Source organism: Puntigrus tetrazona, chromosome 2 (assembly GCF_018831695.1).
Source record: "Puntigrus tetrazona isolate hp1 chromosome 2, ASM1883169v1, whole genome shotgun sequence".
Lineage (NCBI taxonomy): Eukaryota > Metazoa > Chordata > Actinopteri > Cypriniformes > Cyprinidae > Puntigrus > Puntigrus tetrazona.
In genome coordinates, this window is record NC_056700.1 from 14,242,551 (window position 1) to 14,262,545 (window position 19,995).

General features: G+C 37.1%; 2 protein-coding genes across 2 annotated transcripts; both read left to right on the forward strand.

Annotated features, from left to right (window-relative positions):
• Positions 1 to 122: 122 nt before the first annotated feature.
• On the forward strand, positions 123 to 2,394 carry atpsckmt (fATP synthase c subunit lysine N-methyltransferase). The gene is made up of 5 exons (XM_043257269.1): positions 123 to 162; positions 357 to 642; positions 1,015 to 1,152; positions 1,262 to 1,312; positions 1,385 to 2,394. Exons 1-5 carry the CDS (start codon positions 143 to 145, stop codon positions 1,586 to 1,588), a joined length of 699 nt encoding a protein of 232 aa, XP_043113204.1. The 5' UTR covers positions 123 to 142; the 3' UTR covers positions 1,589 to 2,394.
• Positions 2,395 to 2,704: 310 nt separating this feature from the next.
• On the forward strand, positions 2,705 to 19,864 carry march6 (membrane-associated ring finger (C3HC4) 6). Its single transcript, XM_043257245.1, has 26 exons — positions 2,705 to 2,987; positions 3,766 to 3,865; positions 4,834 to 4,907; positions 5,989 to 6,132; positions 6,248 to 6,320; positions 6,517 to 6,685; positions 7,715 to 7,907; positions 8,011 to 8,072; positions 8,162 to 8,194; positions 8,275 to 8,326; positions 8,914 to 8,972; positions 9,075 to 9,155; positions 9,324 to 9,392; positions 9,699 to 9,773; positions 10,000 to 10,134; positions 10,223 to 10,342; positions 10,421 to 10,521; positions 12,023 to 12,160; positions 12,606 to 12,810; positions 12,912 to 12,981; positions 13,677 to 13,858; positions 14,006 to 14,140; positions 15,611 to 15,700; positions 15,792 to 15,924; positions 17,487 to 17,622; positions 18,025 to 19,864. The coding sequence occupies exons 1-26, from the start codon at positions 2,969 to 2,971 to the stop codon at positions 18,110 to 18,112; spliced, it is 2,736 nt and encodes a 911-aa protein (XP_043113180.1). The 5' UTR covers positions 2,705 to 2,968; the 3' UTR covers positions 18,113 to 19,864.
• Positions 19,865 to 19,995: the final 131 nt, after the last annotated feature.

Genomic DNA, 19,995 nt, shown 5'->3' on the forward strand with positions numbered 1-19,995 from the left:
CAATTTGTATATAATAAAATATACTTCAATATTTTTTTATTATCTAATGAATTATTTCTATGTCTGTAGTAAGTAAAAAAGAGCGGAACTAATGACGCTTTAGTCTTCTGTCGTCGGTCAAATAAGGCGATGCACCGATTCTATGTCGTGTCCTGAAATAATGTAAACGTTCTGTGGTTGTTTTATAATATATGTACAGAATATATAGGTAGTATGTTTGTCGGTATGATGGCATAATTATGCAGTTCACTTATTTTACATGCATATCTGCTCTATTTTAACTGCAAGTCTGTCAGAAGCTGCGCGCTGTCATTGGGCAGGAGGTCAGTTAATGAGTCCCGCTAATTTCATTTTAGGATGTCTGAATTTGGCACAGAATCGAATCTCTCCCCAGAGACTTATAAGCAGGGATCAGCTGGTGGCGGTGCTCTTAAAAAACGACTCGGTATTATTGCAACTTGTGTCGTCGGAGGGTCGTTGGTCGCTCTTTATGCGGTGACCGGACCGTTTGTCGCACCGGCTCTGAGGAAAGTTTGTCTCCCTTTTGTACCTGCAACAAGGACTCAGATCGAAAATGTTCTTAAGGTTTTGAAAACTAGATCAGGGTCTCTGGTGGATATCGGCAGCGGAGATGGAAGGATAGTGAGTTTCTTGATTTTTGATATTCATTTGTTTTAGTAAAAAAAATAAGAAAAAAGTATGTGTGCGCGCATTATGCATTGTCTCAGAGATATGAAATGATAATCATATCTTTATAAGGATATTTTGTTACTTTTTTTACAGTATGTAAATACCATAACATACGAATACAATCATTCAATACAGTAGTATATATATATATATATATATATATATATATATATATATATATATATATATATATATATATATATATATATCTATCTATCACTATTACAATGTGAGTGTAAAATATTACTGGTGTTAGATGATCAGTTTGTTAATCTGTTAATAGTCCTTATAGTCTTGTTCCTCTGTGTGTCTGGTTTGGTCTAGGTCATTGCTGCAGCAAAAAGTGGTTTCAAGGCAGTCGGTTTTGAGCTGAACCCATGGCTGGTCTGGTACTCCCGTTACAAGGCCTGGAGGGAAGGTGTTCATCACAACACAGCTTTTTATATTTCTGACCTTTGGAAGGTGAGGTCAAGTCTAATCATAATCTAAACGTGGATCTTACATTATTAAGTATTTACAAGTCTGTATGAAATCATGCCACGTGTGTTTGAAATATTGTCTTTTCCTTCAGGTCAGTTTTTCAGAATACTCCAATGTGGTCATCTTTGGTGTTCCTCAAATGGTAAGATCTTCTGAATCATTTTATAGAAGTATACATAAACATGCACATACAATGTTGTTGTTTTCTCCACAGATGGAGCAGCTTGAAGTCAAGCTCCAAACAGAGCTCCAGAGTTCAGCCAAAGTAGTGGCTTGTCGCTTTCCCTTTCCCACATGGACCCCTGATGGTGTCGATGGAGAGGGAATTGATACTGTTTGGGTTTACAATGCCAAAACATTCAAACCTCCCATCAGAAATGATAGAGACAGTGAAAGACGAGAACTAACGACAAACTAAGTTTCTGTACAGAAACAATTCTTCCTTTTTATAATATTGACAAACATTTTGTCTTATGTAAGCTTGAAAAACAGAATTGAATTGAATTAAATATCCCTGTGTTTTACTAAAGAAAGTAAGAATGAGTTTGTATTTTTTTCTGTGTTGTATGCATATGTATATTTTTTCTCAGAGATGTGGAGTGATCGTATGAAAGAATATTTTATGTTCTTGTTTAAAAGAGCGTTCACACCAAGTACGATAACTACAAAGATAACTATATTACCGTCCGCTCCCGCAGATCATATTGTGTATTTATTTTACGCACACACTCATCTGCCCCTTTAAATTCTTGATTCTGATTGGGTGTTATGTTTTCTAACGGTCATTAGCTGGATAAAAACGTTCTGAAAGTTATTCCAAAGATATTGTTTCTCTGTGCATTTGTTGTATTTTACAGCTGAGAAAGATTTTAGACCTATTGTTATCTTTATAGTTATTCTCCTTGTTGTGAACAGGCCCTAAAGCTTTTTCTATGTATTTATTTATGTATTTATATTGTCTTAAGTACATATCGAGATTAATATGTTATGTAAATGATCCAACATTATTCCTTGAGTAAGCTGATTGACTAGTATTAATGTCACATTTATTTTATAATAAAAGTTAATAAATGTTGCATGCATATTTGACATTAATCTCATTCACCACAAAGCCTTTCAGTCCCTTTTACACACCACCAAACCGACTTATTTGCATTGTATGAACCCTATGTTACTTGCAAAACATGAGAGGCCAATAAAAAGTTAATATCCCTAATAGGAAAAGGTGTGCGTGTGTGTTTGCTCATGCCCAGGTATAACAAGATTCAAAGTCCCATGCCTCACCCCGTTAACATACATACGCTCCACAAAAACTGCCTCCAGTATTTTATGCTGGCATTGTGCCCTCGTTATAATAAATTGCCATATACCACGACGCATTCGTATTGTATATACGATTAAAATATATACGCTAACTCGATGCATATTGAGAAATAGTAGTTCGAATGTAAAATCATTTATAATCCAGCGCAGTCACCACCGGAAAACGCTAGAAAGTGTCGCGTTCTTTGCGCACGCGCGCTGTTCTGCCGTAAATCGAAACCGTGGCCCCACACGGATCCAGAGGCCACAAACATGTTCAGCCGAGCTGGAATATAGTCGACCAACAAGTAGCTAGATCAGCGCTCTCTGTGAGCATTACACGGAAAAGCGGGTCGGGTTTGGGGTTATGCGGCGTTCATGTTTGGATCGATTTCGTCATGTTGTATTTTAACGTAGTTGTGAGCTAATACTGTGGTTTGTTCGGCGGAGTGTGTTATGTGTTGACTGTAAAGAGGACAGTGCGTCACCGTACAAGATGGACACTGCCGAAGAAGGTAAGCTGTCTAGACACGGAGGCAATGTGGGTGCTATAAGTTTCCACGTTGTTGCTTTTTAAATGCGCTTTGACAAAAGTATATTTAGCATTGTGTGATGATTTAGCCGCGGTGCGCACCCAAATATGCATCCGTTACTGATGTGGCCTTTGCAAGCTAACTAGCTAAATGTTTTCCTGCCAGCTTGGTCTTCAGTACAGCTGTCATCCTCCAAGCACGTCCGAATAATATGAATTCGAACTTGATTTTGATTTTGGAAATTGTTAAAAGCACATTAGTCATGTGTTAAAAGTAGCTGTAGAAATGATCATAACGTGTAACTGGCGTACAATGATTTATTTATGTATTTTGGCCAGGTGTAAACGCATCTGCCGTAGATGAAATAAATGAAACGTAGCATATTAACTCAGTTCATGTGTGCCATGTTTAAAACATTGCCGGAAAAGAGATCCTAATTCATTTTTGAACTTTATGTTTGCTGTGGACTGTCTCTCATTATTATCTGGTTAAGGTTTATACAGTTGTTACAGCAAGAGGGCAAAGATGACCAGGAAATTGACTGGCGAGATAGCACGCAATGATCTTGCATGCATCTACCCTTTTATTTTTCGTTAGTATAAATTGAAAAAACATTAAAACGTATCTAGTAATTTCATAGCTCGTATTCATTTTTTTGGCAGGTGCAGTGTGTTTGCTTGGTGCATTCTCATTTAATTTTTTGATGTTTTCTGCATGTATCGGTTTTAAATGTTAATTTTGCCAATTTTGTTTCTGGCAGCCGATATATGTCGGGTGTGTCGATCTGAGGGAACTCAGGACAAACCCCTCTATCATCCTTGCGTGTGTACTGGAAGTATTAAGTTCATCCACCAAGAATGGTAAGAGCTTTGTTCATTGACTGACGAATTCCCTGTATGATACTGTTTTATAACAAGCTTTTTGGGTTAAATTATGTGTACGTGTCAGTTTTTAGACTAACACTCAATGATGACGGCTGTCTCATGTCCAAATGCACTTTATTATTAGTTTATTGTGCCTGCTGTAAAATTCAGAGGATGTAATTTAAGCAGCTAACTACACTGAACCTGGTGTCCTGCAGTAATAATTCTAGGTGCCCTACTCAAGATGAGTCAGTAATGGCAAAAAATGGGACAGCGTGAAATGGAAAACCACTTGCAATGTAAGGAGGAGGATCAAGCACTGACAAACAAGAATATGATCTGATCAGGAAAATGCCTCGTATTTTCGATGTTGAAAACTGTTGTGGAAACTCAGCTTTTTTTCAGGATGAAAATAACAGCCTTTATTTAAAATTATATAAAAAAAAACATCTTTGTGATATTATATATATCTGTACTATTACTTTTGATCAGTTGAATGCATTTGTGCTGAATTTCGTTTTTTTAAACGAAGATAACTGACCAGAACATTTTAAATGGTATTGTGTATTGCTTTGGCAAAAGAAGATGGTAATTAAAAACAGAAAATAGTGTTTTCGTTTTATTGTACATTTCTGTAACACCCTAAATTGGCTAATTTGGCATTTTCTAGAACTGAATGTCTGTCAGTAGATCTAGGTTAACCTTTCTATTGGGGCCAGTTATTTTTGTAAGGCTTTGTGTTGTTTTTTTTTTTGTTCTTTTCGGTTACTGAATCGAAAGCGTCAGCAACACCCAATTGACGAAGCGACTAGCTGTAACTTATGGGGTCCTCCTCAGTGTAACAGTTCCAGCTTTTCTTATATTCTTTTGGAAATGGGAAACGAAGCAAGATTTTCTGTGCTTTTCCACATAAGTCAGATCATCATCCTCATGCCCGCTTCCTGGCCCCTCTTGTGTTTTCACAGCTTGGTGCAGTGGCTTAAACACAGCAGAAAAGAGTACTGCGAATTATGCAAGCACAGATTTGCTTTCACGCCAAGTAAGTAACCCACTCTCATTACATTCTTCAGGGGAGGTAAAGCCAGGAACTGCTCTATAGAGTCACAACAGCCTCGAATGTCCTGTTCAATAGCAGCGATTGTGTGCTTCAGAGCGAAAGGGTTCTATGAGTTGATCATGTGACGTAAAAGCACAGCACTTGTGTTGTCTGACGTAGCTGCTCTTTGCTGAGGTCAAACAAGGTTTTTACACCCCAAGTAAATTGTTGCATGACTTTACTACAGTGAAAGTGTTTTGATTTAGTTTTGGGTTTAGCTTTGCTTTTCAAAAGCTTTGAGAGGAATGTAAACACAAGCCCTTTGGAAAGTATTATTTCCAGTATTCTGTGCAAACTTCAGTTATTACTCAACATAGTATGACACGATTAAGCAAAATGGCACCAAAATCGCAATATGGCTTAGTCAAAGTATTAAATCATACAGTCTGTGATTTTAAGTAATTATTTACGACACCATGTCCTTGTAGACATGAGCAGATGATGATGATAATGTTTCACAGTGTGTCCAAAAATAAATAAATATATATATTATATATTATTAGTATTTGGGGATGGAATATGCACAAACTATCTTCTCCAACTTATGTCAACTTTTTTTAGCAGCTAATTAAACAGTCTTAAATGTAACTTAAGTTTTCTTAAATATTTACATTGCAATGCTACAGTAGTAATATTTCTTAAGATTTTAAGATCAAAATTAGATGCATGTAATTAGATACAAGCACTGCACCCATTTAAATGTTGCCGTCTTTGTTTGTGGACAATAATTGTTGTTTTTAGAGATGCTTCTTCTGTAATTGTGTTTTGTAGAGTTATGCTTTTCAGAGTCATGATCTTTATTGAAGAGTAAGATTTTTGTTAAACAACTTTGGGGAAAAAAAATAAATTAAAAAAATTAACTTTTAACTAGTTTAAATAATTTGCAAAGGATTAAAAGCGTCTAAAATTTGGATTAAATAAAATTTCTAAAGCTTCCTTTTCAGTAATTTATGATACAGTCCAAAATGCTTATCTACAATTGTAATATTAAATGCATTAAAATCCTCATCTCTTTTACTTTCAGTTTACTCTCCAGACATGCCTTCAAGGCTCCCAGTGCAGGACATTTTCGCAGGACTGGTCACCAGTATAGGCACAGCTATCAGATACTGGTTTCATTACACGCTTGTTGCCTTCGCTTGGCTGGGGGTTGTACCTCTAACAGCATGTAAGTGATGCCCAGAGGTCACAGTCTGGTATGCTGTGAGAAACACGCTGTCCTTTATTCACACATTGTGCATTTTATTCTATTATTGACATAATGTTTTCTTACTTTCCTTCAGGTCGGATCTATAAGTGTCTGTTTACTGGATCTGTAAGCTCTCTGCTGACTCTGCCGTTAGACATGCTCTCCACGTACGTACCAGACAGGAAAGCTCTCAAGTTTTCTCCTTAAAATATTCATTTACATTGCAGATGGGCTCATTGTGAACTCTGAGCATGATGGGTTATTTCAATCCTCACTGCGCTCTCGGGTTTAGCCGTGGATGTGCTGAATAGTAATGGATGGATATTTCAGAAGTGATGATCAGTGAATGTTCATCCTCTGCAGGGAGAACTTGCTGGCCGACTGCCTGCAGGGCTGCTTTGTGGTGACCTGTACCCTCTGCGCCTTCATCAGTCTGGTGTGGCTGCGGGAGCAGATTGTTCATGGTGGAGCCCCGTTATGGCTGGAGCAGAACCAGCAGCAACCTGCTAATGCAGCAGGACCACCTAATGAGGTATAATATGTATGATGTTATATCAGTTTTCATCTAACTGAATGCATATCAAGCTCAGATGTAATGGATTTAGAATAAACAATAGGAATTCACTAATGAAATAAAATGACTAACTAAAAGAACTTTACATTTACTGCACGATTGCTTTTTACTTTAGTCATTACTACATTGGAAGGAATACATTTGGGGTTGGTGGGAATTAAACAAACATGTTTATAACGGTTTGGTAGGAATGGAAAAAAAAAAAAAGTTTTTGAAAGAAGACTCCTCACCAAGGCTGCATTTATCTGGTCAAAAATATTTTCCTTATTGATTTATATTTTGAAATGTTTTTTGCCTGTGATGGTAAAGCTGATTCTTCAGAAACCATTACTTCAGTCTACAGTGTCTTGCGAACCTTCATTAATCATTATAATATGCTCTGGAAATATTTTGTATTGTCCATGTTTAGTGAAAACTGATACATTAAGCATTTCTATTCCAAAATCCATATTATCTTTTTTGACACTTTAGAAACAGCTGTTTATCTAAAAGTGTGTGTGTGTGTAACCAAAAAAATGGCATTGTGATATTTTCAGCCCAATTTCTTTTTTCGAGTGACTTACTCGAAGCTTATTCCTAATAATCTTTCTATTTTTCTTTTTCCATAATTTCACACCAACAAAGTCTGTACAGCAAAGATGACATTCCTATTGCAGCTTAAGTCAGCAAAACTTTCTAAAAGCTTGATATTCTTTAGGGACCAATTATACAGGTTGCGCCATGACCCTCTTTGTTTACTTTGCTTCCTGCTTACTGTAATTATCATTTTGATTTGAACACAACACAGTAGCCTGCCTGACCTTCTGTCATTTTCAAATCCCTCATTATCCCTGAATCTCTAGAGACTGCACTCTTACCATAATAACGGCTTGTTTTTTTTTCTTCTTGGTTTGAACAAGATGCAGTTTACTACTCCTTCACAAAGCTTCACAGGCTCCACCGTAGTTGATTCCAATTTTCCTCATTATTAATATTCTGTCTTATTAGGCTGCTGGCCAAGGTAATGGGGGTGCTGAAAACCAGCCCATGCCTGCTCAAGCAGAACCTCCAGCTGAAAATGCTGCAGCGGCTGAAGCTCCTGACCTCCCTGCTGACCCTGCTGAAGAGATGGAGCTAGATAATGAAGATGAGGAGGATGGAGGAGCCGAAGATGTGGCAGACGCCAACAATGGAGCACAGGGTACGACGGCTTTAATTAAACAAATAAGAAAGTTTTCAGGGGGAATAAATGCTAACTGGTGCAGAAAGCTGTTGGGCTGCAACATTGTGTTTGTTTTGTGCAGATGATATGAACTGGAATGCTCTGGAATGGGATCGTGCGGCTGAAGAGCTCACTTGGGAGAGGGTGAGACTATGTGCTGTATCTCACTCTATCAAACATCATACCAAAATCTTTCAGAGAAACATTAAACCTTTTCTTTCCTCTTTCTTTAGATGCTTGGGCTTGATGGGTCCCTGGTTTTTCTGGTAAGTCACACAAATAATTAATTGCTCGAAAAAACATCCAGTTCAAAAGAACTACAAATTAATAAATTTTTATGCTTTAGGAACATGTGTTCTGGGTGGTCTCTCTCAACACGCTCTTCATCCTGGTGTTTGGTAAGCATCACTGCAGATTTATTTCAAACGGATTATAGCACGAATGCACCGATGTAACCCAATATGAAAACATTAGCTATGTTTCCATTCAAAGTTTCTAATTAAACTTAGGCGCAAAATTGGAATATCGCTTAAAACATTTGCAAATAAAGCATAATTTCCATTCAGTGAGTTGAATAGAACGAAATTGTCACTTCCTGATTGACTTGTTCTAAATATCACAAAGAACAAATTAATTTGATGCAGTGGGGAGAAGACACTGTATGTAATAATGTTTGTATACAACAAATTACGAGCTTCAGAGCGCGCAGACGAAACACGGTCATTATTATCTTATTTTCAAAGCCTGCTGTTTGGGGACACAGTTCTGGGAGTTAATTATAATTGAGCACTTTGAGACTTTGCTCAAGCATTTGAGAATGACAAAACTACCATTTCAGATGCCGTGCAGTGAGATCCGTTGGTTGGTCCATTTTTGCTTACCCATGTCTCTTTTTTGATGCACTTTACATACAAATAAGTAGATGTAAGCATAGCTATTGACTGTGTTCTTACAAACCTCAACTCTTCAAATCATTCCTTCTCAGCTTTCTGTCCCTACCATATTGGCCACTTCTCAGTGGTTGGTCTTGGTTTTGAAGAATATGTAAGTATCAGAATAGTATGTATTATCCAGCTTTGATTTAGAAAAAAAAATTCATGTAAATGCATTTTTGCCATTTGACAACTGTCTCTCACCTGTTTTCAGGTTCGTGCCTCACACTTTGAGGGACTCATCACCACTATAGTTGGATATGTCCTTTTAGCCATCACACTCATTGTGTGTCATGTATCCTTAACCACTCAATAACCTGAAATAATCTGAATATGAAACCTGAAGTAACTACCTTCTCTTGATTACCAAGTCTTCCAGGAAAGAAGACTTTTTTATTTTTTATATTAATGAAATTAAATTGATCCAGCCCCTGATGTTCCTTTCCCTTAATTCAGATCTCAGGGATTAGCAGCACTGGTGAGATTTCAAAGATCACGCCGCTTGTTAGGAGTCTGCTACATTGTTGTAAAGGTCAGTTACATCAGCAGTGCACTGTAAAACCATGTTTGCTAAACTTGTTGAGTAATTACAAAGGGCGAAAACAATGACTTAATAACATTGATTGCAACAACTTCTTTTGCCGAAGTTCTTGGTGATTTACTGTAATTCTATGTTCTCAGTCACTTTAATGCTATAATTAGGTTGCATTATCTAAGCTTAGATTACAGGCCTGGGCTTGATGCACTTAATTATATTACTATGTATTGTTTTATATTTGCTATTTGTTTAGTATCAGTCATGCACTACTTTTAATGTTGCTCATTTTGTTTCTTCCAGGTTTCTCTTCTAGTAGTTGTAGAGATTGGCGTGTTTCCCCTCATCTGCGGCTGGTGGCTTGATATCTGCTCTCTGGTATTTTTTATTTTTTTTAATTTTTTCAAACTATTTTAAGATATGCATGCATGCTGTTCACGTTGGCTCAAAAAGGGCTGTAATCATTGTAGAAAACTATTTGATAGCATTCCCATTCATCTCAATGACAGATGATCGGTTTCTTTTCTTAATTCTTTTTCTTTTTGGAGGAAAATATTTGAGTGCAACTTTTTAAGGCCTTATTTAGTTTTTCTCTGTTTTGTAGGAAATGTTTGATGCCTCTTTGAAAGACAGAGAGTTGAGTTTTGAATCAGCCCCAGGGACCACCATGTTCCTTCACTGGCTGGTGGGGATGGTCTATGTCTTCTATTTTGCCTCTTTCATTCTTCTACTTAGAGAGGTGAGCATTTCTATATCAGTTAAATCACACAGAAGATATTCTTCAGGAAACGTTTGAGGGATGTAAGTGCTTTCCTTGTGTTTCTTAGGTTCTGAGGCCTGGAGTCTTGTGGTTTCTCAGAAATCTGAACGATCCAGATTTCAACCCAGTGCAGGAAATGATTCACCTACCAATATATAGACACTTGAGGCGATTCATATTATCAGTGGTGAGGAAATGTTCAACTATTTGAGACCTTTTTCAATGGATCCCGTTAAATTCTTAAAAGCTTTTTCTCTCTTTCCAGGTTGTATTTGGCTCAATCGTTCTTCTCATGTTGTGGCTTCCTATCCGGATAATCAAACACATCTTCCCTTCATTTCTTCCCTACAATGTGATGCTTTACAGGTAAATAAATTGTATTTCCAAGTTTTAAAGCTTAATATTCCTTGTGATAATTGCCTAAACATTGTGTAAAGGTTTGGTGTTTTTGCTTGTTTTACTGTGTAAATCCAGTGAGAGATTGCACCCGGTTTTTTTTTTCTCTCTGTGTGACTTCACTGTTAAAAAGGGCCATAAATGTAAAGTGCTAATTACTGCTGTCATGGCAGACCTTTGCTTCGTTACCTAATGAGTTCAGGACTCTCTGTAGTGTCAGGTGGGCCTGTTGCATCATTTGGCAGGTGTTGCACTTGATGTCGTCATTCCCAGCAGAGCATTACTACAGTCTGATCTTGCAGACAGCTATTAATTTAATGTCCACAATAATAATGGCATAGAAAGTCTTCTTGCTGTGTATTTAGGGTATTTTTCCCTATGTAACCCTGCTGTCCTCTCAGGAGAGTACTTTGAACAGCTGTAGTGTTTGTTAGGCCACTGACTCTGACTTCTGTGGAAAGAGGCCATCTTTCACATATTGGGAGGTTTAAATATTGTTTGAATGACTCAGAAAGCTAATGTTTGAACTTCCAAACCCACATGGGGGGTTTTGCTGTTTTGTCCAAACAATAAAAGCCATTGGTGTCTAAAACAACAGCAGTCTACACTGAACGCATTTTTAAAAATCTGGTTTTCAATTTATGTATAGAATAAAAGGGCTGTTCACACTAAGGGTGATAACTATATTGATAACTATATTGAACTTAAAAGTTTTAATAATCATTTTGGGGAATGGGGTAGTGCACACAACTATTATTATAATGTACAATATAGACCTTTTTATAATGATTTTCAAGCTGATAAATATAAAAACATTGACATTCTGTAAGAATTGACTAACTTTAAAAGTCATATTTAAAGCAGAAAACAACACAAAGTCTGTGTGCTTAAAGTAAATAGAATGATTGTTCAATAATGTGGTGCTAAGAGTTATAGTTATAGAAATGGGCCTTAGTGTCTGTGATTAATAATTATTTGAAGAAATGTCTAAAAGTTTTTTTTTTTCTAAAACATAAATGACATGGTTATTTTTAAATTGTCATGCTTTAAAAGCATATTGTTGAAAAGTTGCTACTGTACAACTACATTGGAACTTGGATAAATTACATCTGCAAGCTCATGCACAGATAAAAAGAGCAGTAGTGTTGGCTGTATTTAAAATGTTTTATTAGTATTCAAGAATTGAAAGGATGAAATGAAAATGAGCTTGTTTGGGAGTGACAGTGTGAAATTGTTATTTAAAGAGGACCAAAAGGGTGTTGTAAGGCCTGGAAAAATGCTACAGATCTGGTAAGATTACTTTCCAGGCTATTTTATTATAAAACCAATTAGATGTTCTATAAGGAAACCGTGGAGGTTAAGCATTATGGGTGACCTACAAATTGATGTCATGCTCTATTGTTAAGTAATATGGAGTGATACCAGTAGTTTACATACAAATATAATGACTCCTTCTCTCTCTCTCTTTCAGTGATGCTCCGGTGAGTGAGCTGTCTCTGGAGCTGCTATTGTTGCAGGTTGTTCTTCCTGCTCTTTTGGAACAGGGACATACACGGCAGTGGCTCAAAGGTCTGGTGCGAGCGTGGACTGTGACTGCTGGTTACTTGCTGTGAGTCTCACGCACATTTACCCTGTTGCTCATTACGTCTGTTAACCTCATGGACTGAAATGACTTTTCCTGGTTTTCTCTGTGTTGTCCTAAAAAAAAAAAAAAATCTATCACTGGAATTGAACTTTGTGTTAGTAAAGCACGATCCTGACAAATCATAACTGTTGAATATTTCTGTTAATGTTACAATCACAAATCATTAGTACCGATTTAATAGATCTTAGGTTAAAATGTATTTTATGTGGGTTGTTTATGCCCATTTTCACTTCATGCACCCGTTTGAGCTCTGCAGTTTAGATTGAGTTCACGTGTACAGAGTTCTGCATTTCATAAAATCACTTTTGGAAGCAGTAAAGTGTCCACATTGTGGAATAAATCTCTAATTTACATTATGTTGTAGTAGGGTTTAAGTTTAATCAATTCTATGTTGTGCCACACATTTCAGAGACTTGCATTCTTACTTGCTGGGAGACCAGGAAGACAATGAGAACAACGCTAACCAGCAAGCCAACAACAACAACCAGCAGGCCCGAAACAATGCCATTCCTGTGGTGGGTGAAGGACTGCACGCTGCCCACCAGGCCATACTTCAGCAGGGGGGCCCAGTGGGCTTTCAGCCCTATCACCGGCCCATGAAATTCCCTCTAAGGGTACTCCAGCTCTGTCCAGTTGAATTTCAGTGAAAGTCTGGAGTTTGTGAATTTCAGAGCAGTTGTCTTTAATGTTTTTTCTCTTTTGGCCCTCTTCGTAGATTGTGTTGCTGATACTGTTTATGTGTGTGACGCTGCTTTTGGCCAGTTTGGTGTGTCTCACATTGCCAGGTGAGAGTCCAAAAAATGTGAAATTTGAATTATCATTTGCTCACCCTCATATAGCTTTATATATATAATATAATTGAAATGGAAGTTTAAAGAATTTTACTGGATGCATTTGTTTAATTATTTTACTACTACTATGAGTTTTTTTTATACTCAAAAAGGATTCAGTAGCAGTTTATGTGGTCAACCAATTAAATTTCTAAGCTTGTGTGAATCAAAGCTATCATGCAACTTTCCAAGACTTAAAGTACAGTAGTCTTATGGAATATTTTAATGGTCTCTTAATGCTGTTTTTGAAGTTTGAATATTTAGTCCTTGTTCTTTATAATTGCATGTAAATCAGTGACTCACACGGTCTTGGAATTTTAGGTTGCTCTTTATCTTTGTTGCAGTATAATTGCATTTAAGCGCTGAGAAATAACAATTAACAACATCTACTTACTATAGAGTTAGGATTAGGTTTTGGTTTATGGTTAGTTGCATGTAATTAGTAATACTAGAGGATTATGGATATAGTAAATGCATGTAACAAGGACACTGTAAAATATTAAACATTTTTCTCAACTTTTTCTATTACTTTAAAGTTTACAAATGTTAGAATGCCGTTATTAAATTACTGATTTTTCTTTTTTTTAAAGAGCGAGAGAATAGAAAGGTTTGTTTCAGCAGTGCTCTGAATTCTCTTGTGTTTGTCACAGTGTTCACTGGACGCTGGCTGATGTCCTTCTGGACGGGCAGTGCTAAGATCCATGAGCTGTACACTGCAGCGTGTGGGCTGTATGTTTGCTGGCTCTCCATCAGAGCGATCACAGTGCTGCTGGCCTGGATGCCTCAGGGCCGGAGAGTCATCCTGCTCAAGGTTCAGGAGTGGACCCTCATGGTACTGAATGCTATGTTTATTGTGCTTAAAAGGAATGAAGAGAAAAGAGGAATAGGATTTTAGGGTTATTTTACTGCAGCAAACATGACTTTAAAAAGTAATAATTACATACATAATGAATTGTGTTGCTGATTTGTGTGAATTCAGATTATGAAGACGCTGATTGTGGCTGTGCTGTTGGCTGGAGTGATCCCTCTGCTCTTGGGACTTCTGTTCGAGCTGGTGATTGTAGCTCCTCTCAGAGTGCCGCTGGATCAGACGCCTCTGTTCTACCCCTGGCAGGTAAAGCACAAATAGGAACCGTGCTCTTAAAGGCACAGTTCACACAGAATAGAACTTTATCATTTATAACAGATTTACTCCCTTTTATGTTGTTCTAGACCCATATGGTTTTTTTCCATGGTACACAAAAACGCTACATTGGTAACAACATTTTTTTCTGCTATTTCCATGTAATGAAAGTAAATGAGGACTGGATATTTAAATATCTTAGTTGTGTTCCCGAAGAAGAGCTAAGCGTTTACAGATTTGGAACGACATGTGATTTGGAACGAAATGTTGATTTTTGAGGTGGAGCAACCCTTTAAAGTATGAAAAGCAGTCCATATGAAATATTGCTGGGTAAAAATTTATCGCAGCCACAATATAAAAAACATTTATGTGCACAATAATGTGTACTGTGTATATTTTATGTGTATATAAATGCACACACATGCATGTACATATTTAGGAAAAATAAGTTATATTTATGTCAAATATAATGTAAACTAATGTGAATATTAATATATACATGTTATATAATATATACAAGAATATATAAACCAAAACGTTTATGGTAACTATTTTAAGGATCTATTCTCACTATTAAATTGCTGTTTATTAGCATGCATATTGGCTATTATTATTTATAATCCACATGTTAATGCCTCATTAGGAATGGCCATATTTTAAATCCTTTAATTGTACCCCAAAACAACTACTTTATGAACTATTAGTAAGCAGGGAATTATGAGCTTGTGTTCCCATATTCTAAAGTGTTACCACAATTATTTTGGATGTGATTAATCATTGCCCAGCATTAATTTGAAATCATTGAGTGAATAAACCTTTGAGTATGTCATTTATTAAACCTCATCAGAGAAAATGTTGATGGTTCATTTTATACAGTTTCTCCATTAACACACCACCTGTGTATAACGGCATACTCCAACCAAAAAATAAAATTCTCTCACTATTTATTTACCCTCATGCTGTCTTAAAAGTATGTGACTTCAGAAGAACACAAACCTGCTCATAGGGATGAGAGACTCATAGAGATGAATTATATTTCTAAGTCTTTGTATTAATCTGAAGAAATATACATATGATACAGCATGAAGGTGAGAGAATTTTCTGTTCTTTAGTGTTGTGAGTTGTTTACACAGACACATAGTTTAAAAATAACATCGACTTAGCAACTGTTTTCTCATCTGACATGTCCACTGTGTGTCAGTATTTATCTGAGCCAGCGTTTGTATTTGCGCCTTGCACCATTCTCTGTTTAAGCTAATGAGCTGTGTCACTGATGTACCGGAAAACAGATTTTGGTTGGATTTAGTCCAGTAGCAGGCGGTTTTTCAACAGACTCCTTTTGCCCTACTAATCTAATCCATCCTGTTTGGAGAACTTAATTTCCACAGGCGCTAAGTGGGGCACAGAGGTATGGCCGTGTCAGTGGTATTGACTCTGATTATTTTTCTCTATATTGTTAAGGACTGGGCTTTAGGAGTGCTGCATGCCAAAATCATTGCTGCCATCACCCTCATGGGTCCCCAGTGGTGGTTGAAGACAGTTATTGAGCAGGTTAGTGACTATCGTTTGTTCATGATCTCTGTAGTGCTGTAAAAGGTCTAGGTGCTTGCACTCGCTAACTGAATGATCTACTGCTTTTCAGGTGTACGCCAATGGAATCAGGAACATTGACCTTCATTTCATCATCAGGAAGCTGGCGGCCCCGGTCATCGCTGTACTGCTGCTTTCTCTCTGCATCCCTTATGTGATTGCTGTAGGCATCGTCCCCCTTCTTGGTGGGTGGAAACAATGCTGGTTTTTGTCAAAGATCTCAGTTTTTCAGAACATGCTTGTATTATTGACTATATAACAAGGAATGTCATGAATTTGGGCAAATGTTAAATCAAAAGTAGGTCGGTACACTTCAGTCAGTAAACAATATGGTCAAAGGACTATGAATATTATGCCACAAAATGCTATTTAAATATGAATCCTGCATGTTCTGTATGTCTTGGCGTAAATGAATGGTGCAGACAGTGTTTTCAGCCTCTGCCTCTTCTATTTTTGAGTACAAACATAATCTCCAGAGATGCATTGGTTTTGATTAAAAACTATCATCATATAATATACCAACAAAAACTTCAGAGCAAACCATCAAAATAAATAAAAGTTTGGTTTAACTTGAAGAACTGTGACAGAAACATTTTACTTAAAGGGGTAGTTCACCCAAAAATGAAAATGTGATGTTTATCTGCTTACCCCCAAGGCATCCAAGATGTAGGTGTCTTTGTTGTTTCAGTAGAACACAACCAAAGATTTTTTTTTTAACTAAAACTGTTTCAGTATGTCATATAATATATAAGTCATATAATGGAAGTCAGTGGGCACCAAACTTTCCAAAGCTTTAAGTAAAAAAAAAAAACCCAAAAAACCAAAAAAACATACACAGACAAATTAAACCCTACGGTTTGTGACGATACATTGCATGATCGATCTGTGCAAAAACATATACGCCACAATCTCCGACTCTCCTGATCTCATTCACAACATCCAGAAATTGTTGAACTTTTAATAAAAAAATAAATAAATTTTTAAATACATTTGACTTGCTCTTTGGTTGTAATTTAATGTAATTTAACCTAAAGTTATCCTTAAGTCAAGAAAAAATCGTAAAAAAAGTTGATTTTAATAGGCCCTCATATATAGTAAGCTCTTTGTTTCCTTTCATTCTGGACATTGTTATTGCAATTGTACTTTGTTTGATTCTCCTCTTTTAGAAGAGGTTTTGGCGCTCATTCGCATGGCTTCATCATGTGGAGCTTCGAGTGGTCTTCAATCAAAGAGAAAAAAAGTCCAGTTGTAACAGTTGCTTTGTAAATGACTACTTGAGCTTTTTTTTTTTAAGTGCAAATATTCAGATGATATCTGAACAGTCGGGCACCATTCATACGGGAGTTGTATAGTGACATTTAAGATTCCAATAAATACCTGTTTGTTCATGTTGGGACACTTTTAACGCTCTTTGTGGCTCAATAAAAAGCAGATCACCATCATTCTGCATATGTTCGCATATACTGACTCCTTTCGGTTACTGCACCACTGAAAGCATTCTGGCTATGTGAGGTTCTGTTGTGGGAGTAGAGTGGTTGAATTAGTTAATCACCAGCTGTGCTTCCGAACATTAGGGATACCTTGCATGCCTTAAGAAGGCCAGGTGTGTTCTCAAGGACCTCAATCGTAATTAAATGGTCAAAAGCCTTAATGTATCTTAAGATGTTTTTCACGCTGAGGTTTTCTCTCATGTTACAGTGTTTTAGGAAAGTTATCCTTTCTAACCAGCTCTTGCCTCTCTGAATAGGGGTCACTATGGAGATGCAGAATCTGGTGCAGAGGAGAATCTACCCCTTCCTTCTGATGGTAGTGGTGCTGATGGGCATCCTCTTTTTCCAAATCCGACAATTCAAGCGCCTTTATGAGCACATCAAGAACGACAAGTGAGTCTTGAACAGGGTTTGAAATTAACTAACTACTTTAAGAGCCAATACTTGCCAGTACAAATGCCTCGTTGATTAGATTTTCAGAGGTGTTTCTGTTTTTTTTGTAAAGTAGAAAATTATAATATTTTACAATAAATAAATGCAAACATTTATTTTAGGTGTGATTTTAATCACGATGAATCATTTTACAGCACTAGTAAATATTATTCAATTTTAAAATAATAGAATATGGCCTATATGCCATTAAATTAAACATAAAAGCTTGCATTTTGGATATATTGGGCAGTTTTGCAGTTTAGAATTTATGTACCACTTTTAAATAAGAATAAAGTCTGTCACCTTACTGACACACGTCTGGGCTTTGTGTTAATTTGTGTTTTCTTTTTTTCACCCATACAGGTACCTTGTTGGACAGAGACTTGTGAATTATGAGCGAAAAGCTGGCAAGCCCAGCACTACCACACACAGCAGTTCAGTGCAGGAGTAAAGAGCTTGGGGTCGCGTTGGAGTCACTGTTTTTGTGTGCAAGCATGTGTGAGCATGCGTGAATGACTGAACAACCTTCCTCTCCTGCTCCCTCTGTGTGCGTCCATACATCCAGCACGTCCACCAAGACTCAAAAAAACTGACCTCTGGCCTCTCTGACCCTGCCAGCAAAAAAAGGGGGAAAGAGTCATGTACATAAACGGGGCGAAAGAGTGAATCCCTTCAGCCAGCCAACCGTGGATTAAAAAGAATGTCTCACTCCTAAAAAGAAAAAAAAAAAAACTGAAAAAAAGATTAAGTATGTGCATTAATTTATTAAATCTAGTTGTTACCTTATTTGTGGAGATTTGTTCGTGGCAAGACTCGACCCACATGGTTTCTTTCATCACCCTCGTGGAGAGGCCAGTCACGCTCAAGAGATGAAAAGTCTTTTGAAACGTCTGGGTCGTAATGGAGCTGGACTGTCACATTAGTACCGTTTTATTTATTAGGTTTGAATTTTCAATGAAATATGATCTTGAAGTTTTTGAATGAGAGGGTCTTGTTTGATTTGATGCTTTCGGTAGTGTGTCTTACCTTCATTTTCTCGATGCTTTAACCTCCCTAATTTTATGTGCAGACCAGAAGCGGATGGAGGCGGGTTTAAAAGTTACGCCGCACGCATCTGCTTCCTGTCATGTGGAAAAGAGGGAATTTCGTTTCACCAACATTTCGCTTGCGACTGTTGTTGACCAGTTCGTAGAAGCACAGAGTCAGTATCTCGTGGTTTGATGGTAGAGTTTATGGCTCACAGTGAGCCGCGAATCCCATCTCTGCCTGCTAGCTCTGCGTTCAACTCTGAAAAATCCTTTCGAGTAGCTTAGAAGAGCGTTTAGAGTGCTAATTGCGTCAGTGGTTGAGCTAGCATATTTGTTTGCTGTTCAAGTTGATATCGACCGTTGTATGTCCGTCTCGTGCTCAGCATGGCCTAGCAAAACTTTTCTCATAGATGTAACTCTGGCACGTACACAGGTTGTTGCACTTCTTTTAATTTAAGAAAGCGTCTTTTAAGAGCAGCAATAGTTCGGAAACCCTTTAGACCAAATTTTAAGTCTTTACGCGTTTGGGAGCTCACTAAAATCAATCAGATCAAATTTTCAGCCGAAATGTGGTTTGTAATTTTTGCATCGGTTCGGTAGAACAGTTTCGTGTCTATAGGTAAGGAGGTATTTGTAAATAATGTAACTTTTCGATTGTTCGTAGCAGAGTACGTTTTTCTCCATTTCAAATTTGCTGTGTCTGTTACAGATTCACGATTCCCGAAGAATTTGTCTCAGACGGCTTTAGAGATAGTGTTAATCAGCGCTGAGATTCTATAAGTGACCTTATAGTATCTTATTACACTGATACTGGATACTGTATGCTTCTTGATAGCTTGCGCTCCTCTGAAAGGCAAATGTTCTATTTTTATATGTGCAACTAGTGACACCGTTTTCATGTTTGATCAGCCATTGATTTGATTTCCTCTGAAGTTTTCTGAGGTCAGCTAGAATCCAGGTGAAGGTAGTGGTCCAGCACTAAACACCTTTGTGTGTCTGGTTTACTAAGCCTTTTCCTTTTCATCGCATGTTTGTGTGAGAAGTATTCAGTATTCTGAATGTTTTCAAACCTCCTCCTAGGAGGCTCTCGCTGTAACAATTACATCCTCATAATGGCAGACAAGTTTTTTTTGTTGAAAACTTTTATTACAAATATTAAATCACAAAGTGTAGTACTTACGGTGCTTTGTGTCTTTAATCAAACTTATCGTTTGTTGCTTTGTTCACTGACCAAGTGAATTAGAAATTTAATAATACAAAAGATTACTGTCAGTAGAATACAAAGATGTTTACTACACAAATGACT

Coding starts and splice junctions, on each gene's coding strand:
- atpsckmt (XM_043257269.1), top strand. CDS start 143: ATGTCGTGTCCTGAAATAAT. Junction 643..1,014: donor GCAGCGGAGATGGAAGGATA/GTGAGTTTCTTG, acceptor GGTTTGGTCTAG/GTCATTGCTGCAGCAAAAAG. Junction 1,313..1,384: donor TCTTTGGTGTTCCTCAAATG/GTAAGATCTTCT, acceptor TTTTCTCCACAG/ATGGAGCAGCTTGAAGTCAA.
- march6 (XM_043257245.1), top strand. Junction 10,522..12,022: donor TACAATGTGATGCTTTACAG/GTAAATAAATTG, acceptor TCTCTCTTTCAG/TGATGCTCCGGTGAGTGAGC. Junction 14,141..15,610: donor CTCTGTTCTACCCCTGGCAG/GTAAAGCACAAA, acceptor TATATTGTTAAG/GACTGGGCTTTAGGAGTGCT.